Source organism: Rhipicephalus sanguineus, chromosome 10, assembly GCF_013339695.2.
Source record: "Rhipicephalus sanguineus isolate Rsan-2018 chromosome 10, BIME_Rsan_1.4, whole genome shotgun sequence".
Taxonomy (NCBI): Eukaryota; Metazoa; Arthropoda; class Arachnida; order Ixodida; family Ixodidae; genus Rhipicephalus; species Rhipicephalus sanguineus.
The window spans coordinates 46957826-46985530 of NC_051185.1; the positions used below are offsets into that span (position 1 = coordinate 46957826).

At 45.6% G+C, this 27705-nt stretch overlaps 1 protein-coding gene and 1 pseudogene across 1 annotated transcript; both read left to right on the forward strand.

Annotated features, from left to right (window-relative positions):
• Positions 1-4: 4 nt before the first annotated feature.
• Positions 5-27705, forward strand: LOC119371810 (zinc finger protein 579). Its single transcript, XM_037642267.2, has 4 exons — positions 5-242; positions 11692-11949; positions 13850-14378; positions 17788-27705. The coding sequence occupies exons 1-4, from the start codon at positions 180-182 to the stop codon at positions 18591-18593; spliced, it is 1656 nt and encodes a 551-aa protein (XP_037498195.1). The 5' UTR covers positions 5-179; the 3' UTR covers positions 18594-27705.
• On the forward strand, positions 8119-8237 carry LOC119372808 (5S ribosomal RNA; annotated as a pseudogene).

Sequence of the window (27705 nt, forward strand, 5' to 3'; positions counted from 1 at the left end):
GGCTACGAAACTGGCGTGACACCGAGTGACCGAGTCGTGTGAGAGAAATGCCTCTTGCGAAATAAATGGCGTTGTTCTGAATCGTAGGGCGTCATTTTCGCGCAGCTCGATTGGGAAAATGTGTTGGCGCGGCGTAGTCACGTGGAACGCGCGTAACCGCGCCACATAACGTAAACCGTATGCTTGGTGAACACTCCGAGAGGCTGCTGGAACCGGGAGATGCCATGGAAAGACTCGACAAGGTAGTGTTTACGTTTCGATTGTTTAGGCTTACGTCGCGCTGCGCTGATCGCGCTTGGCATGGCGTTCCCTGGGTCACAGGGAAGCGCCAACTCCCTTGGCTTGGCCACGCACTGGCCAAAATACGAGCACCAAATTGGTCCCCACCGAAGCGCGTGGCGGGTGTGACGAGCGAGATGCTAGTGCGTAGGCCTTGCGTCTACTACGGCCACCCGGAATCGCCTGAGGGCGCCTCCTGACCCACTTGTGCGACGATCAAAACAAAGCGCGTGTTTTCCCACGGCAATACCTGCGTCACAGGGCGAAGGCCAGTGTTACGCCACAGTCTTCGCATCTGCGCACTGCACTGTGCGTAGTGTTTACAGCGCGACCGCGATTTCTTCTGCCTCGCGGGCAAGACCAGCCGTGATGTCGATCTGGCCTGTTTTGCTTCTTCGGGAAGGGTGGCGATAGGCAAGGGTGACTTGATTTTCTGTATTTCTCTTCTCTTCCCGTTCGGGTAGCGCAAAACAGTGCGCAGTGCAGTGAACGCGCAGTAGTGAGAGAAGCTATGCGGGGAAGCCCGCTGTTTTCGCTCACTGCGAATCGTGTAGCGCGCGTGCATTGCTGCGTCGTCTCCCCTCCCAACCCGTGCGCGCATTCCGCACTTAATTAATTGCACGCGCTGTCGCAATGGTCACTGGTTCGTTTAGTGTAATGCTTTGTTACATGTTGCGTTAAGTTTTTACGCTTGTTCTGTAGTCTTTGCCGCGGTTCTGTGTCAAACGAAGAATGTATGAAGCGTGTTCATTGAAACGTATGTTTCGAGCTCCAGTCGGAGTAAAAAAAGAAAAAAAAAAAGGACGCGTAAGCGGAGTATGACGCGCCTGTTTTTCTCGTTGAATGTATGAGCAGCCCACCTTTGTCGCAGGTATTCTAACATGGATCACTAAATGCGATTCGAAACCAGGTTTGGTTATTCATGAGGAGCGGGCACTAATCTACGGTTCCGTTTTGTGCGCAGTGTGTGTTATTGTGAAGGCGGCATGTCGTGGCTAATTTAGCTGTTATTTAAAACCCGTTTTGCACTTGTTCGTGCTTTGCGCTTATGCGGAAAATTGCATTGTCGGAGAACACCTGGATGCAAGAGTTTGATTTGGAGTGCGGTTTGATGACTTCATGTGTCCGTTGCGTCAGTGAAGTGTAATACATTTCATCGTTTGGAAGAGGTTACTCGACTTTTTTTGTGCCAAAAAGCTGGACCGTGTGTTTGTCGCCGAAAGTCGACTGTTTATAATATGCTTGCTATGCAGGGAAGTTTCTGAACCCTATATTTTTGAACATTGTGAAGCTTTCTTCTACATGCTATTGGCAAGATGAAGTTCTCTACATGACTTAAAGCTCAGTGAAGTTTCACACCGCAAAATATATGTACATGTTAAGCATGTTTTGTAATGTAAACACATTACTTTCTGATCCTAATGAAAGATTGCATGGGAAACTTCAGCTTGTATAGTATATGTTGAAATATTCGTGGTGTGTGTGTGTTTTCTGCAAGGGCCATGGGATTAATAGAAGAAATGTAGACCAAAACAATAATTTCTGCATTTTCATGTTCAAATTATGAGCATGTAACTTCAATCTAAGAAGATGGGTTTCATGGTATTCTCCCAATTTGCAAATTCAGAAAGAACTATGAAATTTTACCGCATTTCTTTTTAATACTGCGTAATATTGGTAGTTGTGATTGGCATGTGTTCTAGCGCGAGCAGACATTAGCGAAGTTTAGGGTGTCATGGTGTGCAGGTATGCTAATTTTTGGTGCAGCTGTTTTTGGTCCATCTGTATTTAAGTTTTCTGATTTGCTGAAGGCTGGTGGTATTGGTGGTATGACTGGTGTACTCGCAATTAAAAAAAAACGTAAAAGTATCAGTGTGCCTATGAGAACAGGGTTTTCTTTATCACCTTACCACCTGCCACAGTAGCTTAGCGAGTGAGAGGTTGCTCTGCTAAGCTCCAGGATGCGGGTTCAATTCCCACGACGGTGGCTGCATTTCAATGGAGGCAAAATGCAGGGGGCACTCTTGTAGCTATGTTTAGGTGCACGTCAAAGAACTCAAAATTAATAAGGAGTTTCTCTTTACGGCTTGTCTCATAATCAATAAATCAATCAAGTCTCTTATTTCAATTCGTACATACAAACAAACTGGGGATGGCGAGAAAAAAGCAGCAAATTTTTTGTCGCTTGACGGGCCTCACCATTCTTTACAGTTCTTATAATCAAGTCCTTGAATAAAGAATGTTGTTGCAGCCAGTGTTTCGACAAGACGACTTGTTTTCGTCAGGGCCCTGATGAACATCACTCCTCTTGTTGAAATGTTTGCTTTAGGGTTGCCACCTTACCTTTGGAAAAAAACTGACTCATTGGAAGAAGGGGGGGGGGGGGCACTTATACAGATGGTTTAATTTAAGCTGAAAAAAAAAAAGACTCCATGTTCAGTCTTTGACACACAATGTCATGTATTGTAACATTGTTTGCCATGTATACATATGTGCCGTCCTTTTGGGACGTAAAGCCCCAGCAGTTATTATCAGTACATGTCGTTCACGGCCAGGAGCCAGCTCTTGTTCTCAGGTTTAGATCTCCAGTATTTCGTAACAGACATTGACGTAATTTTCGCAGCTTTGAAGGTGCAGAATTTAGGCTCATGGTGCGAGCATGTAACCACTGATGTTATTTTTTCGTTTTAGTTAAACGATCGGTATAACAGGAGGGATCGATTACTTCGCGTTTTTATGGGCGCAAGATAGAAATTGGTTGAAAATTGCATGAGAGTTGTGGTGACTGACAAAAAATATGTAGTATCTTTGAAGTTGCTGAATAAAAAATAAAAAAAAATGAAATTATAAATAAATAATTGCAGATGCAATAGCCAGAAAACCGGCCAATGATGGCTGGTCTCGGGTGCGGACCAGCAACCGGCCCACTGTCTAAAAAACCGGCCAGGCCGTTCTAAAACCGGGCAGGTGGCAACCCTAGTTTGCTGCAGCGACATTTCCTGTTCAATGAGTACATATTATTGCAAGCCTTCGTCTTCCTTTGAACTTCTACCTTGTTTCGATTCATAATCATATCATAGTTATGATGCATGAAACCCCAGGATTTAAAAAAAAAAGTTTATCGCATTTTTCGCAGCTGGCACCTTGCATCCAAAGAAGCAGCAAAGTGTTTTTGAGCTGCTTCTCTTATTCGCATCTGCATTCCTTTGTGCTCACCGTGTGTATCGACAGCGTCGTACCTTTTTCACAACACGTCAGAATCGCCGCCTCCGTAGAAGATATCGTGTAACATTGTATAGAGCAGTGGCAGTCGGTGCGTGACGCTCTGCTTTCGCTTTCTCTTCGCTGCGCGGCTTTTGTCGTTTACGTAGTTGCGCGCCTTTATCACCTGATAGCAATTTTTGTTTGGCTCCGCACGGTGAATCTTATAACGCATGCTGAAGATTGCCACATCTCCTTTGGCTAGGTGCCACACTCGAAACGAGCAATGGAAAAAACGTCTGATGACTGAGTAGCTTATCTTGCCGGCGGTCTTTTCTCCATGTCCGGTTAATCTGGCACGGCACGGGATGGGATAAGGGGGCAAACAAGTGTCCGCTGCCCCATTAGTTGTTTCCTCGTGGTTGCGCAAGCTTCGCGGAGAAATGAAATGTTTTGAGGTAAGCAGGCAGGAATGCTCTGTGTCTGCTTTCGCAGCTGTGCCTTTGCACGTTCAGGGTGTGCTTGCACGTTCGTTCACTCGTTTCCTTGCTTTTGCACGTTTGTGGTAGCAGAAACGGTAGCTGCTCATTGATTCGCTTCAGTATTACGAGTGCGTGCAAACGGCATGACTGATAAGGACTTTTGTGTTAAGTAATTCATTTAGAAGGCTATCCATTTGAACTTGTGGATGAATGAGTGACCTCTCTTCTAAGATCAACCAGTTTTATATGTTTTGCGTGTTTCGGATTTCAGCTCAGTGATTCACTTTGGTATTGAGTGCTTGCAAACGGCAAGATTAATAAGAAAAGCTTTTGTGTCAAGTAATTTAGAAAGGTATTCGATTCAACTTGTTGATGAATGAGTGACCTCTCCTCTATCACTCAGTTTTATGTGTTTGATGGAACTGGGGCCTCTGTTAAGCATGCAAGAGTGACTTTCCAATGTTTTATTTAATGTATTTAGGATCTGTGTATTGTGTTTTGGCTGCCATCAGACGGGTTGTTGGAATGGCAGGCAGCATCTGCAAGATAGAGCTTTGAGGGGAAGAGGCATGTGCGGTGTGTCAAATGTATGTTTACTTGGTTTTCTGAAATTTCCGATGAAAGTTAGAATATGGAAAGTTGTGACACGTACAGACATGTTTGCCAAAGTGCAAACTCAATTTCTTTATAGGTAGCACATTAGCAGGCTTTCAGTTTCAATGCTGTTTATTGGCAGTACGTTTAAGAACATTATAAGAATTTTTTTTTACAGTATGAACAAGAAACAGTCATGCCAATTAACAATTTAGTTAAAATATTTAGTTTTCTTCAGCAACATGGTATTTTTTCCCACTATAATTTTTCCTCAGGGACACCTCGTAATCAACATTGACTTTCTCTGAATCAGGGTTCAGAAGTTCTTGAATTCCTACATTTGGGGGGGGGGGGGGGGGGGGGGGCTGAAAAAGTGTGGCGGTTTTTTGCGCTTGTTTGACATGTCAAAAGATTAAAGATGCACAACACCAAGAGTTAGCTAGCTTTGTCGCCCCATGCTGTATATTTACATAAATGTTAGTTTCACCAACTTAAGTGGTAAAGCCAGCCTAAATGTTTTTTGCTGTAAAATATCTCATTTGCTTCTGGGTGCATGCATTGTTGTTACACATGTAAAACAGATGAGGCACTTAATTTGATTAATGTCTACATGTAGATGCTTACATAGTTCAAGCATATTACTGTGTATATATCTGTGCACACTGTTCATTTCCACATCAAATCCTTTCACCAGTCCACTCGCATAATTTTGGGGCCCATAATTTTGAAAATAGGTCAGATACACCCATTTATGTAAAACTACTAACACAGTTTAGAATTCACTAGTGTCTTAATGTTATTGCACCAAAGATCTTCAACAATGAATATCAAATAGGCTGAGTTCACATCTTAAGAAAATTATGAGCCGTGTAGGGGGAAAAAAATGTGCTAATGATGTTGGAATTACAAGAAAGAAACGTCAGAAGCGGAGCTCTTTGAGCTCGCCTTTGGTCCGCTATGGGTGAACAGAAATAATCATCATCATGAACCGGCGCGTGCTCTTTTCGACCTCTTCTTCATTTTCTGCTTCGCTCCCAGAACATGTGCGCCAATTTTTCTGGCGTGGGATTCAATAACTCTGATGAGCGAGAGCACGAGTACAGAGAGAGAGAGAGAAAGAAGGAAACAAAGAAAGAAATAGAAAAACTCTTGGCAAAAAAGATTTCTTGGCATGGCGGGATTCGAACCCGTGTACCCACGATCCAGAGGCGAGCATCGTAACCACTCGGCTATATAGGCAGTAGGGCATAGCATAGCCTTGTATGGTATAGCATAGCAAGGAGGTGGAAAAGGGAAGTGGGGTGAGGAGAAGAGCAAAGCATAGCATTGAAAGAATGAGAGAATCAAAGAAAGAGAGAGAGAAAGAAATAGAAAGAGGAAGCATGTGAGAAAGAGAGAGAGGGAAGAAAGATAGAAAGAGCAAGAAGAGAAAGAAATAAATAGACATAAAAAAGGAAAAAAAAGACAGAAAAAACAAAAAGAGGGAAAAAGAAAGGAACAGAGGAAGAAAGAAAAGAGAAAAGTAAAGAGAAACAAGGCAGGCTGCCCAGCTCCGCACTTCCTTCAGGCTTGGCACCAAGCTGCCTTAATTGTTTATTATGCGGCTTTGTGTTTCTACATTTATGGCAAGCTACTTGGACAGATGCTTGCAAAAGGCTTATCTGTGTTGTACAAAACACTGCTGAAGATCTCATATTGGGAAACTAGTACATATACCAACATTTCATTGTAGCATACAGACTGTCAAGGGCAGATACTGCAAATAGTTCCATGAAAATCTTTTTTTTTTCTTTCCTGAAGCACTGATAAGATGTGGAGTTCGGTTTAATATGCTAATTATTTCTGTACTATTGCTTCAAATCCTCACAACCTTTATTTTCTTTTTTTCTCATGACAGCTACTCCCTGCTAAATTCAGTTATCAATGGCTGATAGAAAAAAAAAACATGAAAGGATAGCTAAGGATGTACAGGTGTCTGGTTTGCTACCCTACAGCGCAGAGGGTGTCTTGAACGGTCGAACAACGCAAAATCCACATCAGTCTAGCATCAATTTAATGATATGTTTCTGATTCCCCGACACATTTACAGACTTAAAGTTTAATGTGCTGAAGAGGTTTGAGTCAGAATTAACATTCTATTTTGATGAAAGAAGCTTTGGAGAGGTGTCCTTAGTTCAGGATGCCTCGAGCTCAGTATGAGTCCTGGGTCCTTGCGACAAGCCGTAGACGATCCTCAGGTCGGATCTGGCCATGGCTCTCCCTTAAGCTCGCTGCAACCAAGTGATTTTAATGTCCTGCCATGTTTAATACATTTCCTTTTTTTTTTTTCATTAGATGTTAGAAGTAAAATATGGGAAAATTTGGGTTTTCTGGGCTTTCATTTAGATGTGACGCCGTTCACCTGTTACAATTCCTTGCTTACCATCGTTAGCAGTTGCTTGTGTGAGCAAAAAATTTTGCTCTAAAAGAAATGTCATTTGCATTAGTGTTTACACTTTTTCACTTTAATAAAGCTATTGGGTCCCGTAGACTTAGTTAAATTGATGTTCAATTGACCTATAGTTACCCATGTCGTAGCCTTTGTCCTTACTGTTATGTAATTCGTCAAAAAAAATGAAAAGAAAACAAGATATACATCCGCATAAGGGCTGTAAGGGTTCAATCAGCTAAGCCTAAAATTTTGACCAATCGCGCATCGCAGGCAGTGTGTCTTTAATTAATGCATGTTGTCTCATACAATCAAGGGGGATGGGGGCATTTATCATAAGCATAACAATGCAGTAGGATGGAGAAGTGTTTTACAAACAAACGTTCTACAGTCCGAAGACTGTAGGGTGTCCCATTATGAAGTGTAGGCATCTTGTTTGCAGTGATACAGTCAAGATAATACAAAACAGCAGAGCCACACAAAGAGCCATGTACTAGGGGTAAATGTGTAAATGTTATACAAATCATAAAATCAGATGAGATAGGGCTAATAGGACAGAGCAAAAATAAACTTATGATAATTAATAGTTTCAAGGTTTTTAAAAAAAATAGATATAGCTATCTATAGATAGATATAGATATAGTCACGTAATAGACGTAAAAAATAGATATAGTCACGTAATAGACGTATCTAATTGAAGAAGACAAACGTGTGATATACAGCACGAGAAATTTTGGAACTTTACTAATCTAACCATGTTGGCAAGTGGTCTGAGGCAGGCTCATCTGCCTGATAATTTGGTTTTTACTTGATTTATTTTCGTATATATTTTATTTATTTATTTACTTATACCTTACAGGTCTCTAGTAGTGCATTGAGTAAAGAGGTATTTATAGTTGCATCACCATAATCAGTATTCAGAAATGCAAAAAGAAAAAATGTAATGGCTGCTAAGTGGTGAACCTACTGATATGGCAACGACGGCTGTGACGATTTGCTCTGCGTCTTCACTAGTTGAAGCTTGCTATTTTTCTATTCTATGTAGTTAGTTGGGCTTGTTCTCAGGTTGTGTGAGTCGGGTTACCAGTTAGCATTTCCTCTATAAAAACTGTGCATTGTTATTCCTTTGAAGTTGCCATCGGCCATACCATGCTGAATACATTGGTTCTCGTCTGATCGCCAAAGCTAAGCAGCGTTGGGGTCGGCCAGTACTTGGAAGGAAGACCACCTGGGAACACCGTGTGCTGATCGCACCTTTCTTTCTTTAACCCGCTGTGGTGGTCTAGCGGTTATGGTGCTCGACTGCTCACCCGAAGGTCGTGGGATTGAATCCCAGCCACGGCGGCCATGTTTCCATGGAGGCGAAATGCTAGAGGTCCTTGTAATTAGACTTAGGTGCACGTTAAAGAACCACAGGTAGTCGAAATTTCCAGAGCCCTCCACTGCGTTGTCCCTCATAATCATATTGGGGTTCTTTTAAACAGTTATTATCCTGTCAAGTTGGTTTGTCAGGTTTTTGTAGGGTTGGGGAGAGGAAAGGACCGGCCAGCTTGGGCTTGAAACAGCAAAGTGCTACCCATCGTGCAACGATAGTGATTTTTCTTTCCAATTTCTTTTTTGCCAGATTTGTAAACTAAGTGTTCACGTTCTTTTTTTCGTTTCCATCTGTTGCATCTCACCTGCTTACTCTAGCAATTCTTCTCTGACTTTACTAAATAAAAGGATTGTGGTGCCTTCCGTTTGACACAAGGTTCTTATATTTGTGTGGCTATGGAGTTGTCGTTCTTGGCATATAGTTAGCTGACATTGAAGGACATGCATCTTCTGAGGACATGCTAACATTAGCATTAAGGCTATAAACTGCCTTTGTTCATACAAGGTGGTTTCTCAATGGTGAACAGCTTTGCACCATTGAAAGGTTAAGCCATCTGGCAAAGCTTGTGTCAATATATTAAATGTAAGTCTTTAACTTTTTAAGAATTGCTTTCTAAAAAAAAAAAATTTGCCTTGGTCAAGCATGCAGCTCCTTTCGGACTATTTTTAGAGGGACCGTGACACGGTCACCTTACAGTTAGCAGTTTTCAGCGAAAAATAGAAGTAGAGGATGTATTGTGCGCATAAATACATGAAAAATGTAGTGTAATTGAATATTTCAGTGTAAAATAAGCCCTGGAAGGCATCCGATGTGGTGTTGCAGCGGTTACGGTGCTTGGCTGCTGACCCAAAGGTTGCAGGTACGATTTCGGCCGCAGCGGTCTCATTGCGATGGAGTCAAAACGCTAGAGGCCCGTGTACTATGTGATATAAGGGCATGTTAAAGAATGCCAGATGTTCAAAATTTCCAGAGCCCTCCACGATGGCATCCATCATAATCATGATTTTGGCATGTCAAACCGCAGATATTATTATTATAGTCCTAGACGTCGCCGGCTATAAACCCTGCGAGCGGCAGGTGGCCACCATTTTGCCATGGCGTGTGAGACGTCATGTGCTGCATCGAGTGCAGCCGTTGTCTTCTAGAAAAGTTTCAGCCGCTGCAAAGCATTCAACTTCAGTGCCAAGCTGAAGAAAGCTTAAATAGCTCAATTGCACGTGCAGCATATCACGGAACAAAATCATTCGCCAGAATGCAGACGCTCGCTCAGCAAGCAGCTTGCTACGTCGCGACTCGCTAGTGTGCCAGTGTTGCCCGACTGTCAGGCCACACTCGCATTTATAAAAACACTTTATAAACACATTTTATAAATTAAATGCTCGACCAAATGCGCTAAAATTTCACCAGCTTGCTTGTGAATGCTCAATGTTCCTGGGTCTTCGGGCTTGTTTTGAAACAGCTGTGCTGCTGTTGAAGTGAACTCGCACTGCTGTTGTCTTATCACTGTTCATTTCTCTTATCATCCATCTATCTTATCACCAGCACCCTGACATTCATTTATAATGACGCATGTTAATGAATATTTTGATCTTTCATTAAGGCCTATGGGATTGGAAAATAGATAGTTGAAAATTGTCATCCTGGAACTTTCATTTTTACCACTTTCGCAGAGCACCGGCAGCCATATAATATATAAAATTGAAGGTCTGTTTATGGCTCAAGTAAATGCAGTATGCTATACCTTACCATTAGCAGAGTAAGAAGTACTTTGCAAATGTTAGTGCAGAGGTTTTTCAGAATTTCCTGTCATTTTTATCGTCGCTTTATTTTATTGTTAATGTATTCGTTCTTCTGATTTTTTATATTGAAGATGCATAATCTTGCATCTATTTCTAGCATTTGTGTCAAATTCATGTGCAGAAGCACAGGCACATGCAAGCTTCGTCACTGTAACATTTTTTCTGGCCTCTCCTTTGCTCCTTTTCAATTGGGGAATGAAGGTTTCATTTTTTTCCTTCATTCATTCATTCTGATAATGTACCTACATTCAGAAAGTGACTACTTTCCTTATCTGGTGTTTGTCGATAAGTAGGATTATTTCACCAGTTGCCCTTGAATGTGTGCAAGGGCACTTATTGATATTGTTTGCGCACCAGTGCGGCTTCCTGGAGGTTGACAAATTTGGAACAGGTGGCGTGGTTATGTTTTACAAAAAGAGTTAGAATGCCTGACTATCATGGTGGACCATGCCAATTGCACATTTATGCTATCCGTGGTAGCTGAGTGATGTGTCCAGCAAACTGCCATGATAAGTCTATGGCTGTGTTGTTCTAGTGATAAGTCTGGCGATAAGTCTTGTCGCTGCGATGTGGGCCTGCATCGTGGCAACAGCCACCACATGCATGCGTCACCTGCTTCGCTGCTGTTTGAAGGCTGCTTATTCAAATACTTCCCTATTACCAGCCTTGTGGCCTTGCCAAGATTGCTCTGGTAATATATATTGCTTGTTCATAATGAACTTAGCCAAAGTGATTGATATATTGTTGAAAAAGAAATGGACATGTCTAGGGCATGTAATGAAAAGGAAAGATAACCGATGGTCATTAACGGTAATGAACTAGATTCGAGAAGAAGGTGAGGTTTGTAGGGGCGGCAGAAAGGTGGGCAGATGAGGTTAAGAAGTTTGTGGGGTTAACGTGACAGCAGCTAGCTCAGGCCAGGGATAATTGGAGAAACTTGCAAGAAGCCTTTGCTCTGCAGTGGTTAGTGGTCAGGGTGAGGATGATGATGATGATATTTTGTTGCATTTGGCCTTTAATCTGTTCTGTAGAACATAGATTAAAACATGGACTTGGAAAGAAGAAGATGAGACAAGGTTGTTTTAGGTGCATTTTGGAGTACATCGATAATTTGTCAAAAGTTCACAAGACAAAGTGAAATTTCACAAAATTAGAACCAGTTGTAGGTTTACTCACTGACAATAATTCCAGAGTACTCATCTCAGACAGTGAAGACTTCTTTGTTGTGATGCCAAGGAGCATTTTTATGGAAAAAGAAAGGGAGGTGGAACACAACTCGCTTCTAAGTACGTGTCTTAACTGGTGCGCTGCACCATGAACCAGTGCCAGATTGACCAGTTTACTATCCCTTAATCTATGTTATAGTTTTGCATTCCTGCATAGGTCGATGACTAAGTGTTACCATTATCATGTATCCGTCCAGGAGCTGAGTGCCTAGGTCGATGACTAAGTGATACCATTGTCATCTATCTGTCCAGGAGCCGAGTGCATAGGTCGATGACTAAGTGTTACCATTATCATGTATCTGTCCAGGAGCCGAGTGCAGGGAGCGAGCTGGCCACCAGCGGAGGAGCAGGCGTGTCCGCGGTGGTGGCGGCAGGGGGCGCGGGGCCCCCCCAGCCGCCTCCGCCGCTGGCCCTCAAGGATGTGCAGTGTCCCATCTGCCTCAAGGTGTTCAGCCGCAAGTTCTCCCTCGAGATGCACTTCCTCATCCACCAGGGACTCAAGCCCTACAAGTGCCAGTTCTGCGGGCGCTGCTTCCGCCAGAAGGGCACTCTCATGCGCCACAAGGTTCGTTCATCCGTGTGTGTGCCTGTCTGTCTCGTTAGGGTTGGGACTACCGTCCACGTTTAAAAGATGACAGACTCTATGTATGTTTGATGCCATCATTAGCAGTCACAGATGTCCCTTCTAAGGGTTCAGGGTGCCGCCAGGGTGCTCTGTAGCACAGTCAATGCCTGAGACTGACAGATCTTGAAAGGAATATCTGGCTTCTTGTTTGTTTTCGTCTGTTCACGATTCCCTTATCATGTAATGCAACTCTTCTCATGCAAACATATATGCGTTTGTTATCAAGAACATTGGCCAGCAACGCCTTTAGCCACAGTAACGACACAAACCAGACAGGCAATGACGCCAGAGAACATGTGGGACAAATGAATGGCCCTGTTCAGCAGAAAAGCGTGTGATAAATTAAAAGTGGCTGTGAATGTCATTGATATGTGTGTGCTGTACCGGGCTATATTTTGACATGAGATTTCCTAGGGGATTTTACAACAGTTACAATTCAATTTTAGCGATAATTTTATATACCTGTCTTGATGTACAGTGAAACCTAGATTATTACGCCTTTGAGGGGACCACGCAAAACCGTCGTATAATCCGGGCGCCGTATAATCGAAAAACTAAGAATATAAGCTGTGACACTCAGCCTTCCCCATAAATGGATACAGACCATCAGAATAAGCCCACAGCACGGCCCTGCACTTCTCCAAGGAAGGTAGACTAAGTTATTTTTCAAAATGGCAGCTAAACATTCAATTGAAAGAGGTGTGAGCGAATCTTTATTCTCAACTTTAAAAAAATTGAATCCAATGTGCATCTTCTTTCCGATAAATCGAGTCTGAAAATTCCCCGTGTGTAAAAATGAAAGCAAAACCGCGCTGGCAGTAGCTTCCAGTCAGAAGAGTCAGATAGAGTGTCATCGCCATCACATAATGGCGACGGAGCACATTTTGTTTGAAGTTTAGGTATGATGATTTCGTGCGCGACTGAGTTCGCTTGTGAAGTGCAATTGGTGATGTGCCGCTGTTATTATGAACGCTTGCATCAAAGGAAAGTTATTTTGTGTGCTGAAGATAGCTGCGTTGCGATTTTTTTTTCGCGTGCTCGAGTCCTGTGACTGCGAGTGCCGCAAACAAAGGGAAAAGGGAGATCTTCAGCTGCATGCTGACCAGGAGAGGTTTCCACAGGTCGTAGGTGGGCAAATGATCTACTCCGTGTAGACTGAGCTTGTCTAGGTAACGGCCCTGGGATACGCACGTGATCAAGGCGTATCCAGAAGCGATCTTAAAGCCAGCAAAACTGGATCACACAAGCACATGAACTGCAAGGAGAATAAATTTTGTATTCTAAGAAGGTCTACTGTACCTATCTCACTGTTGTTTTTTTCTAATCGTCAACCTAGGGGCACGTATGCTTTTATTTTGCACATGCGAGTACTATTTGGTCGGCATTAGATTAGAGTAAAAAAGTTTTTTTTTTTTTTTTTTCGGGTAGTATTCGAGAGTTGGCGCAAAATGCGGGGTTGGCGTAAAATTGCATTGTATAACCAAGGTTTGTAATACATTATTTCTTTGGGGGTTTTGCCGAGACCATGCCGTTTTGTCGTAAAATGCGGGTTGTCGCAAAACTGGGGGATGTATAATCGAGGTTCCACTGTACTTTTGTATGTGTACTAACTCAAATGTTGTCCCAGGATTGTTACCCAGTGCCACTCATAGCCTTTATTGAATGTGGAACAACCTTTGTGATTACAGTGTCACGAAGTGCGTGAACTTTTTTAAAAACAGATAACTCGACAGTGCAGCGCCTTGGTTCTTATTCTTTTTGTTCTAGGGTTATGCTAATGTAACGTAAATTGATTAACCTTTGGCTGACGAGCTTCACCTATTCCTCGTGCTGCCCACAGGCCATCCACAGTCAGACACCGTCGTACCGCTGCGGCCTGTGTGACAAGAGCTACCGCCAGAAGAATGTGTTCCTGCACCACCTCCGCAACCGGCACAAGGTGTCCACGGACGTGCTCGACCGGCGGCGCTGCCACATCAAGAACAACGCCGGCGGCGGAGTCATGGAGGCTGTCCCCGCAGCGCCGCTGCCGCCGCCCTCGTTGAGCTCGGTGTGCCTGCCCCCACTGAGTCCACCCGAGCCTCCGCCGGGAGAGGCCGCGCCGCCTGTGATGTTGCGCATCTCGGAGCGCCAGCAGGCCCTTCCGCCGTCCTCTGCCGTGTCGTCCATGTGGCAATGTCCCTTCTGTGCCTTCGAGAGCGCCCATGATCCTGAGGTCTGCCGCTCGCACCTGCTCCAGCACGTGGGAGAGCCGGCGGACTGCCCGCTGTGTCCGCGGCAGCTCGCCTCGCCCCAGGAGCTGGCGGCGCACCTGCGCGACTTCCACGAGAGCGCGGGATTGGCTCCTATTCTGACCAACCCGGCTGTCGGTGCGTAGTTCGTGCTGCGCTGCGGCCAGCATGCTCTTGTTTGGGCTTGCGCGCTACTCTTGGCAAGAATCTGAAAACTCAATTACGGTAGGCTCTCGTTAAACAGAACCTGAAGGAATGACGAAAATATGTTCCGTCTAACAGCAGTGCAGTTTACTGAGAGATGAACGGAGTGCAGAATTTAAGTATGGAACCAATCATATTAGACGAAGTAGTTACATTTCAGCAACAATACCATTAAAAAAAAAGATTTCTATTTACCGTATAATGCGGAATATAGGTCGAGGCGGAATATAGGTCGACCCCCTTACCATGACCGGCAAAAAAAAAAGAAAACACGGAACTGTTGACTGAAGCACTTTATTCAGTCCTCCGAACTGTCGGAGCTCTCCTCCGAGGACGACTGCCTCTCGCTAGCCGCCTCCCACAGCATGTCGTCCTCGGTGCCGTCGAGAGCGTTGCTTATGCAGCACTTCTTGAATGCGCGCACCACCATTTCCTCAGGCAGAGACCTCCATGCCTCGGAGACCCAACCGGAAACTGTCGCGAGAGGTGGCCTGCGCAGCCGGCCTGTCGGGGTCCGCGGGTTGTCGCCAGCCATCCATTCACTGTACAACGCACGCACACGGTCCTTAAAGGGCTTGTTGAGGACGACGTCCAGCGGTTGCAGCGTTGACGTCATCCCTCCCGGAATGACGACGAGATCAGTCTTCCCGTCGCGAAGTGCCTCCTTCACCGATGCCGTCAAATGCCCGCGAAATGCATCCAACACGAGCATGTTCCGGTGCTGCAGGAGGGCTCCGGGCCGCCGGTTCCACACTGTGCGGATCCACTCGCGCATTAGGGCCTCGTCCATGTACCCCTTCTCGTTCACGCGGACGACGACATCCCGCGGGAAGGCCTCCTTCGGCAGCGTCTTCCGCTTAAAGATGATGAACGGGGGCAACTTTCTGCCGTCGGCCGTGCAGGAAAGCATCACGGTGAAGCGCGAATGCTCGCTTCCGGTCGACAGCAGCTTCACCTCCTTTGCCCCGCGTTCACAGACGGTTGTGGACGACGGCATGTCGAACCACACCGGCGTTTCGTCGGCGTTGCCGATCTGGCCTAACATGTAGCCATGCTGCCGCCGGAGGCTATTCACGTAGAGTTGAAACTCTATCAACTTGTCCTCGTACTCCTCCGGCAGCTTCTGGCAGATTGACGTGCGCCGTCGAAGGGCAAACCCTTTGCGTCGCATGAAGCGGCGGACCCAATAAATGGACCCCTTGAAGTCTTCTCTCGACAGACCGGCTTCACGGGCGAGCTCGACGGCTTTTGTGCGAATGAGCTCCGCACTCACTGGCAGGGACCTGGCACGGTACTCGCGGACGAAATCCGCCACTTTGTCCTCGAGTTCCGGGTGCACAGCTCGGCGACCGCGAAACGACGTCTTCCGCGCGTTACACACCGACAGTTTGGATTTCTGGTTGCGCCAGTACCTGACGCTTTTCTCAGATACTCCAACTGCCGCTGCGCCGACATGTTGCCATTCGCTTCCGCGAATTCAATTACTTTTCTTTTAAACGCGGCGGTGAACTGGCGCCGCGTCCCGGTATTCATAGCTGGCCGCAGAGGAAGGTCGCCACTCGCTAGGAACACCAGATGAACAAGAAAAGAAAAATGGCGTCGGGCGTCGGCTCATCGGCTCATGGAGGCGATGTCGATGCTGATGCCCAAGAAGCATGCGACGCTCCCTGTTGCCAGACGATCACTCGGTTTGTGCCAAGGGCCGGTATATAGGTCGAGGGGCGACTTTTTAGTGACATTTTTTGGAAAAAATCTCGACCTATATTCCGCACTATATGGTACTTAGAGAGCCTACTGTAGTAGTTTTGGCCAAAACCTGCACTCCTCATGTTCCTGTTTGCTTTGGAATATATTTCTCAGCAGATGCACTTTCAAGAGTAGCTAACTTCCACTGTTATGTCATGAGAATTAGCAAGTATAATTTGGTGATGCACCTGCCTGAATTATCTCAAGATACACAGCAGTCTATTGGCTATGCATTCTTGGATGGTTGCCTACTATAGATGATTTGGTTTTTCAGGTCCACATTAGAAGCCTCAATATCTATTTACATTTCTACAGTATAAAAATGTCACAGCTTCACCGCAAGGATGATGCAATTAATGCAATAGCAACAAATTGTAATGTTATACGAAGTGAGGCTGGCAGCTAACTCTTTTGGATCCAATCACACGAAACTCTACAAAACGTTGTTGTGAGAGAATACGGCCACTGCAGGAAGAGATGCTCTTACCGCACAGTCTCTTCGCGTTGAGAGCGCAGCGCGTAGAAGGGTATACGAGCTGCCTGCTGATTGCTGCCGAGATAGTGCGTGAGCCAGCGATTGTCACCGTGCCCTTAGAATCAAAGTTCAGAGTTGCTGCTCGCGCGACCCCCCCCCCCCCCTCGCGTCTTTTCATGTTCATTCAAGACGGGTGGGGCGTTTCCTCTCTGTTTTGACGGCAGGCCTCCCAAGCAGGGTGATGTTATCGCATGCACCCTCTGAGTGACGGAGATGGGCCGGCTCGTTTGATCTCTGCTTCGGCCACGTTCGTCGCCCCCGCTCACGCACTTTTACCCACAGTAGAACATACAATGCGCGTGGGGATGTTATCAATTTGGACTTCATGCGAGACATGGCGGTGACGGCAAAAACTTGTCGAGTGTCCATATAATCACTATCGCAATAAAAAGGGAGTAAACCCTCATTCGGCTGCCCACATTACTTGTTCTTGTCCCAGATGTAGGACTTGCAAACACCTTCATAATAACGTTATAGTTAAAAGCACCTGAAGCAGTTACGTCCATCATATATAATCTAGTTTTACCGCACTAGTTGAAACATTATCTACATGCTCAAATGTTCACTTTGTCACAAACAGTATATTTGCGAAACAGGACAGCTTGTTAATGTTAGATTAAACGGGCATCGCGCAGACACGATAAAAGAATGACCAAAAGCAGTGACACATCATGGTAATGTGGCAGGTCACAACTTCGATGAGCTCAAACTTTATATACTTCGGTCAAACTTCCGGCCCCTGAGAGACAGAAAATGTAGAGAAATATCTTATTCACAAGTTTAATCTGCTCCAGCTATTAGGCATAAACCTTTCAAAGGGTGCTCTTGAATCAATCCAATATGGTAGGCACACAACGAAAACCACTGAGACGTTAGCCTTTTATCTAAGAACTTCTAACCATTCTGATCACCATGAAATTATCAGTTCTAGTTACTGCACACTTGTGACATCCATGACTCAGCGGAATACCTCCCCCATTTTCAACCCTCTTCACACAGAAAAAAAATTACACAAGGCAGACTGATAGGTCCTTTTTTTTCTTTGTTTTGTTCCCCACGCAGCCACAGCAGGCCGTCCTCCAGATGTGACCTTCACCTGCATTCCGTGCCAGATGGAGTTCAGCAATGAAGAGGACTTTGAGTGGCACGTGCGCACGCACGTGCAGAGCGTTCTTTCCGAGCCACCCGTCGCAGCACCGAGGGCCGCGCTGCCGCCTACCACCTCCACGAGCGAGGGACCCCTCGATTTGACCGAGGCCCGACCAGCAGCAGCACCGCCTCCTTCCACACCGCTGCCCATCAAGTCGGAGGCCGAGACTTCCCGTGGCTTGTCGTCCCCGCCACGGTTGCCACACAAGCTGCAGCTGTTGCAGCAACCGCAGCATTCACAGCTGCCACCGCAGCAACAGCGCCGTCAGCTCCTCTGCGTCGAGTGTGGGAAGCTGTTCGGTTCCAAGGCACTGTACCGGTACCATGCGCAGCTGCACCTGGATGTTCAGGGGGTGACATTCAGGTGCCCGCAGTGCCGGCGGCGGTTCTCCCGCAAGGGCGAACTGCTGGCGCACACGCGACAGCGCCACCTGCGGCGTCTGCCGTGCCCCCGGTGCGGCCGCCAGTTCAGTTACCGGTGCTTGCAGCGGGCGCACGCAGCCCGGTGCCAGGGTCCGCCGCCACTCTGTCTGCCCGTCGTCGACGTGCAGGCCGCACGCGGAGCCCTTGGTGCCAGCCTTCTCGGGGTCATCCCTCTAGTTGCGCCCGATGGGCAGGAGGCCAGCCCGCTGCTGGGAGTTCCCGTGCTCGCGCCGGACTGCCTGCCGCTCAAGAGCCGGCTCAACGGGCTGCACATCTCGGCACGCATCGGGCTCTAGTCTTCCGCCAGCTCCCCCCCACTGCTGGAGTACAAAAAAAAAAAAAGGGCCTCCACCAGGGAGAAAGAACAGACTGAAACGGGGTGACACGAAACTCCTCTTTGCGGGTGTACACGCGTGCAGGCAACCAGATAACGTCACAAAAAAAAATGTGGAAGGCATGGGGCAGAAGAACATGGACTGATGGCATCTGAGGATGTCGCAGAACTAAAACTGTGTGTATCACGACTAGGTCACTATGCGCTGGCGCCACCTGGTGGTACAGACATGCATCCGTCACTCAGAACGTCACTGCACATAGTGTGAACAGAAGGCACAGCAGAAAGGGGAAGCGTATGTTGGTGGCATTGGACTCAAGCTGCCGGCCTTTCTGACATAACTCACCACCCCCGTCACACCACCAGGTGGCGCCACCGTGTGACAGGCATTGAGAGCATTTGCAGCGGTTATCTGGTCATGCTTGAAAGTGGGAGTTTCTTATAACCTCGGTCTGTTCTTGCTTCGTGGTCTCCGCCAAAGACTCCCGATGGGGGCCCCGTGCCAAAGGCGTCTTCCATCTGCCCCCACCACAGCGCCCGTCCAGAGAAATGAGAGAGCAATAACCGCGGTGCGCTCGGGAATGCCACTCATTCCGGTGAAAGAGAGTTTGCTGGTTCCCTCCCCCGCTCTACCTCATTGTCTTGTCGCTATAGGCTGCTGCGACGCGGAAGAGACGGAACGCAGCAGGCTACGTGAAAGCAGGGTCGGGAACCTCTCGTACGGATCAGCTTGCCGGGTCTTTCCATCATCGCCTGCTCGTAATGGTACCGCTTTCAAGGGCAGTGTGGGGCACTGTTATACCAGACTGTAAAAGATAGTGGAAGTAATGTAATGCACGAGCTGCGACCAAACAATGGCCGAATAAGACCAGCAGGTGCTTGCAAGTCTTACACACACAAGAAACAGTTAGCGCACTTAGGGGAGTAGTTTTGTGCCTCGGCAATCATTGATCTGGCTTGCTTGCATTTCCTATTCCCAGAAAGTCTAGGTGCTCGCCACTTCCTTATGAAGAATTCTACATTACATTGATAGCGTGCACGTAGTTCATGGCCAGGAAGTATTGAGCGTACAGCAGCAATACAAGAAAACAGATGTGAGATAATTGGCGAATATTGTTCCAGGACAGAGAGACATTTTTTCTCTTTAGAGTGTAGCTGTATGACTGGCTCCTTCGCACTGAATTTTCATACACAGGTTACATGGAACAGTGGGTTCAGTTCAGCATCACATTTATATAAAAATGTAGGTATCTTCCATGATCAATCTAGACTACGCACAGTGTTCATTGAACTTCAGCAAGACAAAGGTGCCGTCTGATACTTCTGCCACTAATGTTGGCAATTGCACATCAATTAGCCCAACGTTGCTAAACTTTAAGTTAATCACTGGAAGACCATACTACTGTCATGGCACAGGATATGGAGCATGAAGTGAACAACATCTAATGAGCCATTATAATTATAACATTATCTTGAGTTCATTCGTCATCATCGTTATCAGCTTATTTATGTCCACCGCATTTTACAAGTTTCCTTCTCAAGACAAGTTCATTCGTACCTAGGTGTGAAAGGAACAGTCTCATGAGAAGAGTAGGTTGAACGCCATTGCCAATCGTTTGGTATCTCGTGGACGCATCGTTGTTTCCTGGAATCGTAGCTGTGCTCTGTTATAGTCAAAGAATGACTTCAAGCTCCACCCACAAGTATTGCTGTCCCACGCAAAACGAATTTGCATGGATGCTCCAACCAATGACATTCGCTCATTTTTATGACTTTGTGCACCCACGCATGTTCAAGACAGTTGAATCTTTCCACGCAGAGACGCGTTCATGTTGCTGCATTTAGATGCAGAACATGAACGTCCCAACAAACGTTATCAGAGATTCTGACATCAGTACTTAGAGCCAAAGACATCTTAGTCAGAAAAGACGAACTTTCATTTTCCGGTATGCTTAGTGTTTACATTAGCAGAGAGAAAGCACTTGGACTTTGAACAAAAACCAACTGGTACAACCCTCACACAAATGACGAACAAGCACACCCTGATTTTCTGGTGGGAGATTTATTCTTGGGCTGTGATCGACCGTAGTGTAGTTCAGTTGGACTTTGTAGCCAAGTTGTTTCATGTCTTTTGCAGTAAAGTGTGAAGGAGGCAAACAGCCATACCTACCGAGAAATATCTAACGAAGAGTTACTGGAAAACAATTGCCATTTAACTCTCATCTCACTATATTATATGTAATCATTTGCTTCAAGATAAACCTAACATAAAAAAGAAGATCAACACAAGAATTGTGAACTACGCAAGTTAGAACAGTGTTCTCGAAGTTAGAGTGAAACATGAAACCTTAGGCTGAAAAACAATAATCGGGAGCGTCCTACTTCGTATGTGAGTGCTTTCAGATCGTAACGCCGCGAACGCGTGCAACTCTGCAGGCCAAGCTCACATGCCTCGCCAGTCTCTCTCGTTCACGCGCTGCCAGGAACGCTCACGTTCCGCGACGAGATCGCGTGTGGAAAGTGCGACTAGCAATCGCACAATGCCCCCCACTGCCCACACCAACTTGCACCGAACCCGAGTGGCGTCCCAGCGCGCCGCGGACGACGATTTTTCTTTCGCGACTGCTTTCTTAAGTTGCACGAACTGGAGAATCTCCTCAGAGAACAAATTATATAGTTTCTTTTTGTTTATTTGTTTGTCTTCTTTTGCTGCTTGTGTGCCTATGCTCGCGTGGCATGTCAAAAGGAAGATAAAGAAAAATTTTTTGGAGGGGCATTATTTATTGCGCACACTCCTCAAGTGTCTTTATGTCGCACAGGCTTGAACATCCTGTGGACAAAAAATATATATATATATATGTATATGTATTTAAAGGGGGAAAAAAAAAGAAGCCATCCCATCTTCCCCTCATTGGATTGGCAACATTTGCTTTTCCCATTTGGCCTACCAGGGAGGTCACATACATCATCGCCAGGCCCGAAAAATAAGTGCTCATATCACTTTTCACGCTGTTGGTTTTTATTTTGTTGTTGAAACAGTGCCGCCGCCCGCTGCACTTTAAGTGCTGTCCAGTTATGGGCCTGCACCATGGGGGGAGCACTTGCACAAACCGGGCCAGTGTGTGGTAATGGACTTGTCTTTGACTATTCCGGTTAACAAAGTTTTCGTGGCGCAACGAAACAGACTCGGCCCTACCGGGGCTCGTTTGGTTATGCATACTTGTTTTGTTTGGCTTGTGTTTTCTTTGTCCTTTTTTTTTTCTTACTGTAAGCACAGGCCAAGTATAACAAGCTGTTTTTTGGTCGCAATGAGCTTTTTTTGGACATCTTTGCACAGCGTTATGTCACTTTACATTGTGCTGCGCATCGCGCTGTTGACGCGGTTTGGCAGTGCGCGAACGGTGCTGGCTGGGATGGGGACCCACACCCCCCCCAGCCGTGGTCGCTTGTTGCAAGCAGTTTGGGCTGTACAGAGCGTGACTTTGTCGTCTGCGAGGTTGTGTGTTGTCGCCGGTACTTGCTTGGGTGTTTTGGCTCTGATCGTTGTGAGGGAGTGTTTTCAGCGAAAGCGCCTGAATAGGAGTTACAACCCGAACGTGACTTGTGTGAGACTGCAGTTTGCAGGCATTGTAGATGTTGTCTTTTGAAAGGGGGGCGGCGTAGGCTGAACCCAGTTCGTGAAGCCTTTCATTTGCAAGAACCGTTGCTCATTGACTGGTGCCTTCAATGGCGCAGAATTGATTGCGGCGATTGGCTAGGTCTCAGAAGTATTCACTAACTGCTGTTCGTGAAGCTCTCGACTCATATTAGAGGTGTTCTTCGTCGACTGACACCTCCGCAGGTTCAGAATTCACCCCAACGATTGGTCCATTCTCTGCGTTGTGAGCTGTTCTTACCAGTCATTGTTGACTGCGAAAGGCCTTCACGAATCTGGGCTGCCCTGCGTCGCCGATGAAGAAGGCAGATTGACGTGGCACAATGTATAAGCTTGCATTAACATGCTTTTATAATTGCTTGCAAATTAACCGATCAAGTGATTCTGTGATGCACACGCGACGAGTTGTTATTGGCCCAATATTTAGTATAGTTCCTGCAGAGGCCTCCTTGATTAAGGGGAGGCAATTTGGAAGCACTGATGCAGAAAAGCTGCAAAAATGTGTGATGTTTTTTTTCTTCAGTTTTTTTTTTCAGAGCTCAGGTATCTTGAAAGGCTTGGTGCCTACCATTCCACCCCTTTTTTTTTTCTTATTTTTTTCCCTTATACGTCAGCTTGATTTGGCAAGGGTCAAAAGACGTTTTTTTTTTTAGAGTGTGCAGGTTGCCTGCACGTTATGTGCATCACATCGTCACCGCTTCAGAGAGCTGCCTGCCCGTCCTATAAAAGGGGTCAGGCAGCTCATTGTGGGCAGAGACATCACGATTTTACCGTGCTCCATTTTTCTGAAGTATTACCCACGCAATCATTAACTAAAGGGTGGTTCAATTTAACCCTGTAACACGGTCATTCTGAGAAGTGGTCTTGAGTTCACAAAATGTCTAGCATAACGTAACGGTAGCAGACCGTAAAGTGTCACTGGATGAAGCACATAGCCGACAACGCGCACATAATGTATAATAGTTAATTCACAGAACTCTCAGTAGTGCGCTTGCATGTTTACTGTCTGTCATATGCACAGACATTTAATAGCTGAAGTAAAGTGGTATACTGGGCGAACTAGTATAGATTCATGGCGAGGCTTTAGCGCATGGTAAACTGGACACAGAAAAGAAGACACTGGACAGGTGCTGTCCCATGTCTTCTTCCCTGTGTCCAGTCTTCCATGTGCTAAGCCTCGCCATGACATCTTATTGTATGAACGCAATATGTGCTCATGTCCATGTGAACACACTTATCTACGCATGAGTAAACGTGTGTGCTGATGTGTACATGTTTGAGCATGTGCGCGTCCACACATGCATGCTTGTGTACGTGTACATGTGTACATTTGTCGCACATATGTGCAGATACGTCTACAATGTGTGTAAAATGTGTGCACTGTCGGTGGCACAAGCTTATTGGGTACAGTGTGCAAGGAAGCCCAATCTCTGCAGAGTTCAAGAATACAGCTATTACTGGCGTGAAACACTTGCGGTGGTCACAAATGAACTGCTGCAGACTGCAACATGGAAATCTCACCCATATTTTCAGGCTTCACAAGTACTTGTTTCCTTTGTGAAGCCTGCTCTTCATAAACTTTTGCTGACAACAGCGCGAAATCCTCGAGACTGGAGGAAGGGGCAAAGTGAGACGTCGCCACTTTTGTGTTGGTGTATAACTTGCCGCAGAGCGAGCATCAACGTCATTGTCGAAAGAAGCAGAATGATCGCAAGGAGCGCTTGTCATCAATTACGGAACCCAAAACCACTTGGCAGAAGCATCGTGACAAAAATTAACTCGCCCCAAATCCTGGTTAAGAATCTGGTATCATAACCAACCTTTGCTGGTCCTTCTTTGCATTATTCCCAGCAAAATAGTATAGGAGTTGAAATCCTGATGTCTCTGCCCCATCAAGTGTGCTTTGCAAGGTACAAACAAAAGGGGGCCTCAACACGTTTTGTAGGCTAAGAGAATGCCTTCCGATGTCGGGGCGGCACGTGGGCCGTCTTTTTTTCATTTTCACACCCGACATGCAAAGGGCAGTTAGCTGAAGGGTAGTAGCACAAGCCCAGACAAGGCAAGCGAGTCACTTATACCCTGGAATTCAGAGCATTAGTTTTTATTTCTCATCATCACTAAGCAACCAAACTTGCAAACTTGATGATAATGCAACCAAACTTGCATTATCATCACCATGAACTGCATGTCATCATGCCACTCTGTATGGTATTGTGTTTCGTGAAAAATACAATGATGTCGTTCTCGTTCTTCTCTATTATTTTAGTGTCTGAGACATCTGTATGCGTGACTGACTTCATTTTTATCATTCAGCTTTTAGTTAATGCAACACCCAGAATAATGGCTTATTGCAGTGAGTGAGTGGAACCTATCAACAGTGCTGCATTTCGCATTACACCAGATGTACTGGGGGAGTGGGTTGGTTGGTTTACATGGTTTAACATCCCAAAACAACCTAAGCTATGAGACGCCGCAGTGGGGGGCTCCGGATAATTTCGACCAGCTGGGGTTCTTTAACATGCACCAACGTCGCACAGTACGTGGGCCTCTAGCATTTCTTCTCCACTGAAATGTAACAGCCGCGGCTGGGATTTAATCCACGGCTTTCAGGTCAGCAGCAGATGCATCGTAACCACCGAGCCACTGAGGCGGCTCACTTAACAATCAGGCAGACCTTTATTCAAAGAAGGCTGACTCTGCATTGAAATTGAGGAAAACGAGTAGGAGGTATTGGCTAGTCAAGATGCGCTGGAAATCAGTGTTTGCAAATGTTGAAATTCTAGATGGCAGCTCTTGCTTTTCTCATTTGAATGGTAGATCTAGAGAAAGCTTCTTTTTTTTTTTTGCTCTCCACGGAGAGCTTGTTTTCCACTTGCCGATTTAGAGTTTGTTTGTGAGGTCCACTCTATTGGTCGTTTCAGGTTAATTCATTCCTCCTTCTTTTGATACACCCCGAAGAATTGTATTTTAACCAGAAGTTAGAAGTGTGGGGTGAGAGGCGGAGCTCATCACGATTTAGCACTTGCTGACATGTTGAGGTACGAGGTACCTTCGTTTTATTCGCGAAGTGGCTGCGTTTGCTGCCACTTAAACCTAAATCTTTGCTTAGCTTTTTGTTTACGATTCAGGTAGCGACTCTTGACGGTGGTTGGAGTTAACCACTTGACCTTCTTTTCTCATAAATCTTTGTAAACTTTAGTGATTAAACTGCAATCTGGTGTTGTCTCTTGCTGTGCCTCCGTTAGCTTGGTAAAGCTGAGAAAATTTAGCAGTACATTAGATTTCTGCATTTATTTGCAGAGAGGGAGACCATTAATGTGAATGGTTGGAATATTTAAATCAGCTTGCAGGACCTTGCAAGGAGCCTGTGCTGCTGTGTAGATGATGTGTGCTGGTTCAGGATTGCATTCTTTACATGCCCAGCAGTCTGAGGCAAGAATTTGCAGTTTAATGAGGCTGCGATAACACAGCGTTGTCTAGTAGATTTTCTTTTCATATACCTGCTTTAGGCATTGCATATCCCTTAGGCATAAATGTGAAAACGGCTGGCCAAAGAATTACACTGAAAGAAAAGTTATACTTTATCACTTGCGCTTAGCTGCTTGGCACACTTAGCATGTGTCGAATGTTTTTATTCAAATGTTTTTATTAGCAGAGCGATGCAACATCCGCCGTACCTTTGGCATAAGCTTTTGCCCAGTTTTCTATGGACCAGGTTCGCTCAGCTTATATTGATCTGTGCCTCTGTTAGATACGACAGAATGACCACAGAATTAAAGATGTCTAATTTTATCGCTTCAGTGCACTTATATTGCTAAGCATCATGTGCGACATGACGGAAAACAAGCGACGTGCTCTTGGAGGAAATGCTGAAAAAAAACGTTCCTCGTTTCCATTCCAAGACTTAGTCGGCCACACTATGCTTTACACCTTGTACCTGCAGTTGTTTATGGATATTTTATCGAATCATAGTTACAGATTTCTTATATTTGGAGCATTTTATAGTGAGGTTTATTAGTTGATAGATTATTTAAGCAAAGCCCGTCACAAATCGCTGTTTGTCTGTGCTTCTTGCTTTAGTGCCAGAAGGTTTACAGTTGTATTCGGCACGACTTGAAGGGCACAGCCGATCCGTACCACGAACAAAATTGCTCTGAAATAGAAGTGGGTTCGGCAAATGACAGTCGCAGTCAGTGAAACTGCAGCCGGTCGGGACTCGCTGCCTTGTCTGGATACGAGTGCGCTCTTCATCGTCAACCAAGGGTAGGGGTTTTATTCCGTGCCCTAAAACACCATCTGCGCTTTCTAGTCTAACAAGAGTGTTCAGCCACAAAGGAGGCATCGCACACAGACACACACAACATTGCATGTGCACGCACCCACACATGCTACACATACACACACACACACATGCATGAACCAAAACTGACCAAGTACCTGAGAGATTGGCGCCCGGGCAGTGTCCGGTCAAGCGTTCCGGTGAAACGAAGCCTGTTGTCTTGTTGTCTGTTTTCATATGTCCTGCTGCTACTCGCTGTTGTGAAGGGGAGGCAATCTTATCGTGCGAGTTGGGGGGGTGGGGGTGTGCGGAGTTTACAAGTGTGTCATGTTTGGTGGGGCCGAAGAGCCAAAATCATGCCTTGTTCTGTAATACTCCTCTTCTGATGAAGCTGTTTGTTCACTCGATGTGTCTGGTGGTGTTAGGAGAGATGTTCTCAGGGTCATAACAATTTGCTTGTTTCTCGCGCACCCACGCGGTCGTGCGAAGCAGAGGCATTTTTTTTAACTTGTCACGTATGACGACGACGACGACGATGCCCACTTTGTTGTACATAGGAGGATTGGTATATATTTATTGTTGCCACACACGTATACTGTGTTTTTATCTTCTATCCTTCTGTCTTTTCTTTCCTCTTAATGTTTCACATTCTTTCATAAACACACACATGATAGCTTTGCTTTGTTTAAGGACGTTTTCTTCACTCGAACAACTCATTCCTAAGAATACTTTTTTTTGTTGCTCGTGCTTTTTACATTTCCTCCACCCTCCCCTCCCCTCATGAAAAAAAAAAAGAAATAGTTATTTTTTACCATACTCGTGTTTTTGCATACTTGTTTCGTAAGGAAAAAAAAATATGAGATATATTGTATACTTGAAGTTATATATATATATTATATACATGCTATTATACACACACGTTTTACCACAATCGTGTTTGATACCATGGTATAGATTTACATGAAAATGATGTGCATTTTTGGAGTGTGTGTGTATGTACACATATATTTTTTGTATGGCAACATCAGTCCACAGCTGTGTGGGAAAGCTTTTTAACAAGTGTTGTACAAGGAGGCATGTGGCGAAGCGCCGAGAGAACAAATAACAGGAATAAAGCATTCGCTCAACAGCATCATTATC